The 12,360-nt window shown below is 33.5% G+C and overlaps 1 protein-coding gene and 1 long non-coding RNA gene across 2 annotated transcripts; both read left to right on the top strand.

Annotated features, from left to right (window-relative positions):
* The first annotated feature begins 4,790 nt into the window (after positions 1 to 4,790).
* LOC148788578 (uncharacterized) lies at positions 4,791 to 8,305 on the top strand. Its single transcript, XR_016064510.1, has 3 exons — positions 4,791 to 4,883; positions 5,120 to 5,366; positions 8,061 to 8,305. It is a non-coding gene; the product is annotated as an uncharacterized LOC148788578 (long non-coding RNA).
* Positions 8,306 to 10,152: 1,847 nt separating this feature from the next.
* LOC105157095 (expansin-A1) lies at positions 10,153 to 12,360 on the top strand. Its single transcript, XM_011073391.3, has 3 exons — positions 10,153 to 10,424; positions 10,533 to 10,845; positions 11,544 to 12,360. The coding sequence occupies exons 1-3, from the start codon at positions 10,295 to 10,297 to the stop codon at positions 11,851 to 11,853; spliced, it is 753 nt and encodes a 250-aa protein (XP_011071693.1). The 5' UTR covers positions 10,153 to 10,294; the 3' UTR covers positions 11,854 to 12,360.

The raw sequence follows: 12,360 nt of genomic DNA, 5'->3' as shown, positions 1-12,360 counted from the left end.
TGAGCCTGCTAGTTTGGAATCTAGCCCATCAAGGGGCCATTCCCTAGGGGCTGGGTGAGTCTAAGCTTTCTTATTGTGCAGATTCAGCCTTTGAGTGGACCATACTACCTAATTGGATTGGACACAATAATTTTTTATATTAAATACAAATAACATTTTATATAAAATAAATATGATATATATATGTCTCGTAGTAGTTAAGTTTTTAATGCATATAAAACTTTTCTAAGATAATCTTAAATCTACCCAATATGTGTCGACAATTAATGTTTAATGTATACATGTTACATGTTTAAAAATTATATTGATATATTTTATTTAAAAAAACTTTCTCTTTACACATCAGTAATATATATATATATTAACTTAACTACTGATTAGACAACAGAGGGTTCCACAAGTTTAAAACATATCATGTCGCAAACAATGAGATAATGATTACACATGATGTAAGATGCATTGCATGCATTAGAAATTAGGATAATTATATTTATACTCCTTGCTCTACAACATATTTACACAATCATCTCTTTTATTAGATAATTTCACATACACCCATCAAAATATCATTATCAGTTATATAAATCACCCTTTAATTTTTTTGAAAAATCACACATTCCCCTAAAAATATTATCATTATCACATAAATTGCCCCTATTTTTTTTGTCAGGGGTAGTTTCTATAGTTATACAGAAGAAAGGGGTGGTTCGTATAAATAGACCATAGGTTATGGGATGTAAATGTAACTATCCCCTAGAAATTATAATACCATATGTGTGTGTGTGTTTTGTTTTTTTATAGTATTTAAAAGGATAAATATCACTTTTGATTCCTCAATTATGTTATTTATTCTTCTGGTTTGGGCTCTCATATTTTCTTCTCATTGAATTTAATCCCTCAAATATAAAAATTTCATCGATTTTGGTATTTTGGTTAAAAATTCGTTAGTTTTAACGGATTTATTTAAAAAAAAAAATAGAAATGGACTGCTCTGAGGGGTGAACCTTATAGCCAAGTGAAAAATGAAAATAAGGAGAAGAAAAAAACAAAGAAATTAATATTTCTCTTGTGACGTAACCAAATTTGAGTTATATTTTAATTTGAAATTTAAAATATTTTCGAAATCGTTTTTGCGTATTTGATGACATGATTTTATGTACTTTTTTTTATTATTATTCATGTGTTTGTGATCTATGATATTGTTTGGGATTTGCGTTATTTTGATTGGTTATATTTTAATTATTTGTTATAAGAGATATAGGAATTTGATATGATTATTAAAATGATTGACTTTGAGATTTTTCAATATGATTTTGAGACGTTCTTTTAACTTTTTTTTTATTCTACTATTATAAGTAACATTTTATCCAATTCCTCAGTAACCCTTTTTTTTTAAATAACAAATTCATCAAAATCAAAGATGCTGAAATTTTTAAATTTGTGGGACTAAGTCGGATTATGAGAAAAATGAGGGATCAAATCTGAATAAGTGGCATACTTGAGGGACAAAAATGATATTTACCCTATTTAAAATCAAGATGTTTGTTTGGCCTTTTTAATATTTGGATGAATGATTTACATTTAGATACAGTAAAACCTCTATAAATTAATACTCTATAAATTAATAAACTCTCTAAAATAATAAAATCCTCCGGTCCCGACTTGGGCCTTTGTAAAAAATCATCAAATTCGATAAGATAATAAAATAATAATTTTTTGAAAAATTCTTTTATAAATATTATGTCCCATTAAAATTCTAAATTAATAATTTATAAATATTATGATAATTTACTAAAATATGAAATCTGTAATGCTTTACGCATTTGATCATTCATGGATGATTTTGCGGTGCCTTTTAGATGAGAAGACATGATTGGGTGTTATAAATTATTTTATTATCATATTGAGATTTATGTAGTATATGTTTCATTCATCATGCATGAATATATTTAATTAGTTATAATAGTTATTTAAGTGCAACGAATTAATGTAAACATGTATATTTAAGTAATTCCAATGAATTGATACATGTGTCTATGAATATAATAGTTAATTGTTGCATGAATATAATCAATGAAACATATATGAATTCATTTATTTTCAATACATATATACTAAATTTGCTGAATTTAAAAAGTCTCTCTTTTAATTAATAAAATATTAATTTATCGATAAATTAATATCTCTCTAAATTAATAAAATTTCATGGTCCCAAAGTTATTAATTTATAGAGGTTTTACTGTATTTAAATCCATCAAATATAATGTGCAAGAAGAAAAAACAAATACTAATTAAAAGTTCTTATTTTAAAGCATTATATTTCTCAAAAATTTCCTAAATTTATGAGAACTTGAGAAGTATGTAAATAGGTATAGTTTAGTTGACGAACTTAAGACCGTATTATAAAGAGATTATAAGTTCGAGATCTACCATTAGTTTACTTTAATAGCAATTATTTGTCAGCTATTTGATGGGAAAAAATGCAAGTAACCCCCTTGTGATATCGCAAATGAGCAAATTACCCCCTTACGAAAAAAATAAATAGCGATTTACCTATCTATATTTTTTAAAATACAACAATTTATCCCCCTATAATTTTTAAAATGAAGCAATTTACTTCCCTGTATAAGGAGGTAAATTGCTTCATTTTAAAAAGTACAGAACGTAAATTGCTGTATTTTTTTAATAAGGGGGTAATGTGCTCATTTTCAATATCACAGGGGATAAATTGCTATTCACCTTCATTTAACAATTTTTGTAATTGAAATTTATGAAGTTTTTCCTATTGATATTAGTAATTTTTGTCCGAACACTAATAATAAAAAGGTATAGATATAAATAAAGTATTTTTAAAAAAGATATAAGTATAATTTTAAAATTTTGCTCGGAAAAAGATACAATTTTGCATTTTAACGTATCATGAAATAATTGCATGATGCTATGTTGCCACATGCACATATTATGATGTAGACTACTTAAAGCATATGTGTCCAAATTTGCAACTATCTCTTCAATTTTTGTAGACGTTTCGAAATGCTAACCAACGTTTGTGATGGAACGAGACAAGTACTCATCAGTCATGGATATGTCCAAAATATTTTTGTTGTTATTTTTGAGACGTTGTCGGGATTCGATTTGTTCAAACAAACATTTCATGTAAAATTATGTGACTTTTAAATGAAATGATTAATTCAACGTGATATTAGAGTCAAACTAAATAAAAGATCTCTCATCGTCATCCTCCTACGAAAGAACGAATTTCAGCCGACTGATCGGAAAACATGTTTCGATTTCAAATATTAAATGATTCATTTTTATAATAACTTGAGCTCCGAAAGAAATGGTCATTTAACACATTTATTACCTTATTTTTTAAAGTTATTTGATTTATCGATTCGTCAAAATCATAGGAAACATTTATCGACAATAAGTATGATTGTCATTGTGTTTTATAATAGTAACTTTATACACAATTTTTTTATTATTAATTATTGCTAGTGATAATATTTGCGCCAATATTATCACTATATATCACAATAATGAAAATTATTATACTGACAAATGAAACTTGCTATCATTTAATACATACAATCAGTAATAATTTTAATATTATCGCTTAATTCTTATTCTTTTCTTGCAACGGAACTCGAAGGGTTTGTTTACGTTTAGGTATAAACTTAGATTGTGTTATTTATTTAAGGAAAAAGTATTATTTTAGTTCGTGAAGTATGCCTAATTTTAATTTTAGTCTAATAACGATGTCCATTTTTATTTAGATTCAGTAATTTACGAAACTGCTTACTTTTAGTCCTTTGGCAGATTTTTGGACAATTTTACCCCTATGAGTGCATATGGACTAAAACTGAATTTCAAAAGTTGCATAGGGGTAAAATTGTCCGAAAATCTAACAGAGGACTAAAAGTAAGCAATTTCGTAAGTTACTGGACCTAAACAAAAATGGACATAGTTATCGAACTGAAATTAAATTTAGGCATATTTAGCGGAATAAAATATATTTTTCCCTTTATTTAATTATGTAAACTATTTCCTTTTTATGATATCAGCTAAGTCTGAATCCTATAAGCTCAGAACAAGCCTTAATTGTATTTGATATGAAATCAAACGCATGTATACGAACATAACTCTGTGTATGAAACAACAGCTGATAAGTTTCAGATTTTAAAATTACACTAACCGAGAAGGGTTTCAATCAGTCGCAGTGATGTGGTCGGTTTTGGCTCAAGAGAATCGCTACGGGGATTTGATATTAATTGAGTTCCCACATGCAGCTTTTGTGGAAAGGAATTTATTGTGCCCATATAAATGCGAATTTGAATGGTCCATGAAATATATTTGTTAAGTTCATGTGGTTGCTAAGATATTATTTCTAAGCATTCGTTGAAGAAAGGGTAAATTTCAATATGTTTTCTTGAGGTTTAACATAATATAAATATTTTTTTATTAAAAAATTATTAATACTTATTTGATTTTAAAGTTTGTCTAACAATCAGCTAAATTTATAAATTTTTATTAGGTTTTCATTTATGTTTTGTGGTGAACTATCCAAAATATTCTGTAGACTGTAAATTATAATTTTATTTAGTTATTCTTTTTTATAATTTCCAATCCACCGCGTCCAATTATTTTAAATTTATTTAAAAATAAAATAAAGATAAAGTTGAAATTCCATACATCTATTTAATAATTACATAATTTCTATCAAACATCAGAGATCTTGATGTGCATAAAAATAAGTTGACACTTTGATATTATTCGAAGTTAAGGATTTTTCTCTCTCATGAGAGCTCTTCCCTCTCGAATGGGGGTTTTCTTCTCCCTTGTTTACATCTTTCTTCTTCTTGGTGGCTTGGAAGACACCATAGGTGAGCATAGGCTTTGCTAATTCACGTTTAGGCTCGACGGAATCCATTTTTCTCCCAATCTTCCTAGCTCTAATTTTTTCCTATTCCTCCCTTGATTTTTTCCTATTTTTGCTTCGTTGTTGTTGGGTCTTGTTCTGTTGTGTTTTATCTTCCTTTTTCTTGTTTTCTGTTTCTGTTTCTGGGTTTTGTTATGCTCTAATCTCATCTCTGTTCCTTTGCTTTACCTACCTTTGCAGGTTTCCTTGCCATGAGCAGCTGAGCTGGGAGTGCATTGTGCGGGCATTCGGTCAGGAGGTGTTTTGCTGCCACTCAATTTCTTTAGGTAAGATGGAGCCGGACATTAATTGAATAGGTCGGGCGCTGCATTTGTCGGAGGAAGAGGATAACCGTTGTGGTACCGATGGTGATTTGGCATGGGGAAGGCTGAGCGGCAAGGTTATTTTCTGGTTGGGCATCTCTGTGTTACTCACTCCCTTCAACCCGGTAAGAGGAATGGATTTTAAACTAAAGATGATTAGAACGAGTCGGTGGAAATTAGATAGAAGAGTTAACCAGTGTTTTATGGTGTTCGGGACCGAGGCGATCATCCCAGGAGAGTTGGGGTATCCTCCCATAGAATACTACATTTCTCTTAGAGAAATAACATGGAGTTGTTGAAAGAAAACTTGAACCTCATCAAAGAACTAAGGGAAGGGGCCTTCATTCGTATCCAAAGATATAAAAGCACCATGATCAGTGCTCACAACAAAAGGGTGAAGACACGAAGCCTTCAAGTAGCTGACCTTGTGTTACGAATGGTGGATATATTGAAACCAGTGGAAAAACTAGATCCCACTTGGGAAGGGCCCTTCAAAGTCACAATAGTAATAGAACAAAGGGCCTATGGGCTTCAAGATCCCGAAGGACGTCCGCTATCACGACCTTGGAATATTCATAACCTCAAGAGATATTACGCGTGAGAAAGATGCCCCCATCCTACACAAGACATCTTCCACCTAAGTCCTCCTAAAGGACCCCTTCCTAAAATGCCCTCTCGCAACGCATCCCATGATAAGTCCTCTTGAAGGGCTCTTTCTCTAATTGTCATCCCGTAGGGCATCCTACGATAAGTCCTCCTGAAGAGTATTTTCTCTAAATGTCCTCCCGCAAGGAATCCTACAATAAGTCCTCCTAAAGGGCTCTTTCTCTAAATGTCCTCATGCAGGGGCATCCCACAATAAGTTCTCCTGAAAGACTCTCTCTAAAAATGTCTTCCGACAAGACATCCTCCAAGAGGTCCTCCAAAGGGGCCCCTTCTTAAATCGTCCTCCCGAAGGACACCCCCTAACAAAGTCCTCTTGCAAGGCTCCTTTTTACAAGTCTAGCTCTATAGACGTTCTTCTCGCAAAGGTATGATGAATTAAATTTATTAAAATGAGGCATAAAAACTGCGTAGGAATAAGCCCTATCAAACTAACGGGGAAGGGGTATATAAAACAAACTCAGACAGAACGTGGCACTCCTAGAGGAGCAGATTTATGGAGGAGGTCCGCAAGATAGAAGACCCCCAGTCCATTGGCAACTGAGGAACCTTTTCCTCCTCCCCTTCCTCCGCTGGAGGCACTTCCCCTAGAGGTGACCCAGAAAGTTCACCCACAAAAGAGGACTCCAGCTTCTCAACTTTCTTTGATGGAAACCTCACCCTCTCCTCCTCTGGTAGAACCCTCCCCTTCATTCTTCCCATCCTCATAAGTATCCTGATTTATCGAGCGACGAGCGGCGGCAGTGGTTTGCCTTAAGCTTTTCCTCAAGCCCCTACCAAAATAATGGGGACATGGTCCGCCCTCTTGGAGGTGGCCTCTCAGAGATTATCACTCGAGAAGGTCTTCTAAAAAAAATGCACAAATTCATTAGAGGAAGACATCTTTAAGAAAGAACGAAGAAACTCTGGAAAAAAAAAGAGGAAGATATACTTATAGAGAAAAATGAAGCTTATATGGAGACCCTGGTGCTCTGAAGCGAGGAGAAGAGGAACTCGAGAGGTTGCTGAGGAAAGGGCTTTTGACCCACGTCATTGATAAATGCCACACTAAAGAGCACTTACCACACACGTGGAAGGAAGGCCATCGAATGTGCGTGTTGCAGTTATCCGAAGGACGCACCCTTCTCGCCATCATTGTAGTCGTCAGGTCAGCTTGCCAAAAAGTTGTTGCCTCGTTTACCAATAAGACAAAGGCTGGAACAGCTAGCCATATGGACAGATGCCAGATTAAAATAGGCAGGTCCTTCCTTCCCAAAGATACAAAGACCCTCCATCCAGAGAGCGCAGAAATGCCCTCCTTCCTTGTGAAGGTAGGCAAGTCCCTACTTCCAATGAGATAGAGAATCTTACTCTAAGGATTTAGGAAGCATCCTTCCTCCGTAGAGTGGGGGAGACTGAATGATGAGTACAGCCCAAGAACGATTGGCCCAAGTCAGGCCCAAGAGAGAAACAGCCGAGGATTATTGCATTTGGCCCAAAAAGGAAGCTTGCCTTCTCAAGACCAACCCAAGTGGAAGGCTCACTAGGTTCAACCTAAGGAGGAGCCTCCCACCCCGAAAACTGTCCAAGGATGAAATTCGTGATCTCGGCCAAAGTAGAAGGCCTGCTAATCAACTTTCCAAGACCAGCTCGAGGGATGAAGGTGTCCTCCAGAAGTTGGATTCCACACTCTAAGAGGACTCCCCGCGAGGCATGAGTCCTCAGAAAGCAGGAGTCCCCCCTCACATGAAGACTTGCTGCTGAAGAAATGGACACAAAAGCAACCTTATCCCGCCTTCCTTGCTAAATGCATCTCCTAGGACTTGTGAGGCATGAGTCCTTAGAAAGCAAGAGCCCCCCCTCACATGAAGACTTGCGGCTGAAGAAATGGACACAAAGACAACCTTATCCCGCCTTCCTTGCCAAATGCATCTCCTAGGACTCTTGCCATAGAGGGACTCCACCTCTATAAATACAAGGGGCTCCTCTCAACGGACCTTCCCTGCCACTTTTCGAAAAATTCGTCTATTGCTACATTGTTGTTCTTTGATATTCATACTCTTGCTCACGAAATTCTTATTTCTCTCACAATTCCTCATTATAATTTATCTTATATTTATCTATTGTTAAATTCGGGACTAAGTTAAGCGTTGGAGTGTTAACCTTTTATTTTGCAGGTCCTCTTTCTCAAGAGCTTTCACTCAATTAACCTAAATCCAACCTCAAGATCCAAGAACTTTGGACTCGTGTTAAAATCGAATGCATCAATCTCATATTTTAGTTTTAGATGCTATTAAATATGGTATTTTAATTTGTATTATCTAAAAACAATTAGCTTAATCCATATTTTAGTATATTTTGGTAAATTTTTGTAAATGAATATTTAATTAACGCATGTGAATTTTATTGTTATAATTTCAATATCCACTATAATAAAATGCATTTATTTTAAATTCATCATATATTATAATTGTTAGTCAATATATCATATTCTAGTTTGAGATGATATTATAATAGGATATTTTGGTTTATATTATCTAAAGGCAAGCTTAATCGACAAGTTATTACGTTTTGATAATTTATTTAATAATAAATATTTAATATAGTGCATTTGAATTTTATCGTTACCGTTTCAATATTCCATTTCAACAAAATGCATTTGTTCACTATATAATAGAATTATTAGTCGATATCTCATATTTTAATTTTAAATGACATTAAAATATAGTATTTTAATTTGTATTGTCCAAAAATAAGCTTAATCAATAATTTAGTACATTTTGATAATTATTTTGTAAATAACTTATATTTAATATACTTCATATGTATTTTATCTCTATAATTTTAATACCTACTACCATAAAATGCATTTATCTCAAAATCCACCATATATTAGAATTGTTTGTCAATATATCATATTTAAATTTGAGATGATATTAGAATATGGTATTTTTGCTTATATGATGTAAAAACAAGCTTAATCAACAATTTAGTTCGTATCAATACTTTTTTGTAAATAAATATTTAATATAATGTAAATGAATTTGTTGATGTTAGTATAAAAACAAAATAGTAGTATGGAACTTTAAAAACTTCTCATTAAATAGTTGGACCAAATTATTTTTATGGCTGTCAATTTTCGTTCATCGTATTGCTTCTTTTTTGTCTTTTTGTGAATATTTTCTTCTTGGTTCTTATTTAGATTTTTTAATACTGTATTCTTGCTCAACTTGTTGTTAGTCTGCTGGTTAAATTTAAATTAATTAAATTTATTATGTGATTGATTTCATCTCGTCAATAATATGAATAAAAAATATTTATTTCTGCGGAGATTTTTGCACATTAATTAAAGGGGTGTTTGTGATGGCTAGCTTTATATAATTGTTTGTCATCACTATTAAAAATAAGTTGAAAAGAATAATTTTTGTTGTATAATATAATTTTAAATTTTTTAAATTAAATTAATTTAAACTAAAAGTTTTAAACCATCCCTAAGTATTACGTTGTTAATACAAACACTCAAACTTCAAATTTTGTTTTTTATTTTTTTATTTTTGTTTTTAAATATCCTCAAATTTTATTATTACTTAATTTACATTTATAATTTATCGTCACTATAAAAATATAAAACTATTACAAATTACATAGTATGACAACATAACTCAAGTAATTATTAATATGTACATAAACCATAACCAATCATGGAAAATTCTAATCCAAACATACATGAGTTGATTGAACTTGAACTAATTATATGTCAAGTACAATATACTTACAGTATAAATGTTATACAATTCAAAAAAGTGATTAATCACATTATAAGTGTATCACACTTACTTTATAATTAATTTGATTCAACAAAACCTAATTTGAATAAGAATTTTACATTCAATCACATTGTACGATTAGAATTTCCCTACATTAACCACAATTTTTCACATACAGACTCAGTTCGACCAAACCTGAATCAATTATATGACAAGTACAATATATTTACTGTATAATTAATATATAATTTTAAAAAAATAACTAATTATATGATAAATATAATACACTTATTCTGTAATATGAATTTAATTGGTTCAAAACTTAATTGGATCAAGTTTTCCCCGTAGACAAAGACAGAAGAAGCATGCAGAGTTAGAAAACCACGTGGTTTCCTGCCCAAATTACGTACCTCCACCAAGAAAACAACCCGCCCTGCACCTGGCAACATTTCTGCAAACCATGTTGTGTGACGTTCTCCCTACATATGGGGTCACTCCCCACACCCCATCCCCCATGCTGTGTATCTATATAATCTGACCTCCTCCACCCCCGCCCATCTCATTTCCACCATCAAAACCTCGTTACTTACACATACTAATTAAGGTTAGTTTGTGTTTGAAACACTGAAAGTCTCATATATATCATGTCACTCATCACTCAGATTCTTGCATGTTTCTTCTCTCTCTTCTTTCTTGCACACGGCGGTGATGAAGACGGATGGAGTCAGGCTCACGCCACTTTCTACGGCGGCGGAGATGCTTCCGGCACTATGGGTATATATGCCTACACACACACACAGACACACACAAACACGTACACGTATTTATGTGTGTATACGTAGAATATTGACGGTGGGAGATCGACGGGTTTTGGTTTTGCAGGCGGGGCATGTGGGTATGGGAATTTGTACAGTGAAGGGTACGGTACAAACACGGCTGCGTTGAGTACCACACTGTTCGACGAGGGGCAGAGGTGTGGGGCTTGCTTTGAGCTGAAATGCGTGAACGATGAGCAGTGGTGCCTCCGGAACTCAATCGTGGTGACGGCGACGAATTTCTGCCCGCCAAACGACGCCTTACCCAACGACAATGGCGGGTGGTGCAACCCTCCCAACCACCACTTTGATCTCTCACAGCCTGTCTTCCAAAAACTCGCCAAATACCAAGCTGGGATTGTCCCCGTTCTTTACCGAAGGTATATAAGTGTAATATATATAAATTAGAATTAAATGCAACTTTCATCCCTTAATTATAACCAAATTTTATTTTAGTCCTTTAATTTTCTAAAATTCCAAAAAAATTCTCTAACTTTTGAAATTATTCAATTTTGGAACACTAGTAACGAATTTTATCCAAAGACATCGGAAAATGACACCTAAATCTGACGTGGTATTTCAAAATTCGACGACTTTTTGTAAATGAAGTCAAAATATTAATTATAAAATTTACGGTAAATATGTTGATTAACTGCATTCAAAATTTAAGGTAAAAGTTGATTAACTGTGCTTGAAATTCAAGTTTTTGTTATTATTTTTATTTTATCGTAGTAGATAATATTGATTTATCGTAAATTTTAAGTCGTAATGATTTATAATGCAAGTAATACATATTTTTTTGCAGTTAATTTTTTAAATTAGTGCTTACTAATTAATTAATTCCCAGTGGAACAATAGGAAATTTTAGCCTGGACTCGATTCGATCGAACTTGAATCAATCATATGACAAATGTATATATCCGTCATATAATTGATGTATAATTTAAGAAAAATGATAATTACAGAATAAATATGATACATTTCTTTTATAATTGATTTAATACGGCCAAACCTAATCCAAACTTAAATTTTCCTAAAATTAATTAATTGTGACATGAATGTACATTATATACTGCAGGGTAGCATGTCAAAAGAAGGGAGGCATTCGGTTCACCATCAACGGCCACACTTACTTCAATCTCGTCCTGATCACCAACGTCGCCGGCGCCGGCGACGTCCAATCCGTCTCCGTCAAGGGTTCAAACACTGGCTGGCAACCAATGTCCCGTAACTGGGGCCAAAATTGGCAGAGCAGCTCCAACCTCGACGGCCAGAGCCTCTCCTTCAAGGTCACCACCAGCGACGGCCGCACCGTCACCTGTAACGACGTCGTCCCGTCCCATTGGTCCTTCGGCCAAACATTCACCGGCGCCGGACAATTCACTTAAACAACTCTACAAGTGTGTGTATATATATATGTATGTATATCAGAGTCGTCATTATGAGTCAGAGATGTTATATGCTGCGGTTAGGTGTTTTATACTCGAGATGGTTGGTTGATCACTGGCCGTCCGAGCCTAACTAGCAGACAAAATGTAGATGGTAAAACGGGAAGAGCGTATGTATTTTATAAATGGCTCCAAACCGTTGGATTTTAGGTGTTCTCAATTTTTTCTGTCCGGGTGTTTCTAGGTGAGAAGGACAGGAAAATTTGGTGGGGTGGTGGGGTTTTGTTATCGCCACCGGCCGGTGCATGGAGTATTTTAGTATAAATGTTGAATTTTCTTCATTGGAAAAAGCATGTATGATTGCTTCTACCGATGGTGAGATAAAGCAGTGGTGGTCCAGTGGTCTTTGTCTGAATCTCTTGTTTTTAGGTTTAGACTGTAAACCGTTAGTGTTGTCTGTATTTTCTTTTTGGCTTTATCAATAAATGCTGACTCAATTTTTTATTA

The sequence above is a fragment of the Sesamum indicum genome, linkage group LG3 (genome assembly GCF_026168435.1).
Source record: "Sesamum indicum cultivar Baizhima isolate 11 linkage group LG3, ASM2616843v1, whole genome shotgun sequence".
In the NCBI taxonomy this organism is placed as follows: Eukaryota; Viridiplantae; Streptophyta; class Magnoliopsida; order Lamiales; family Pedaliaceae; genus Sesamum; species Sesamum indicum.
This window is presented reverse-complemented; position numbering and strand designations above follow the sequence as displayed.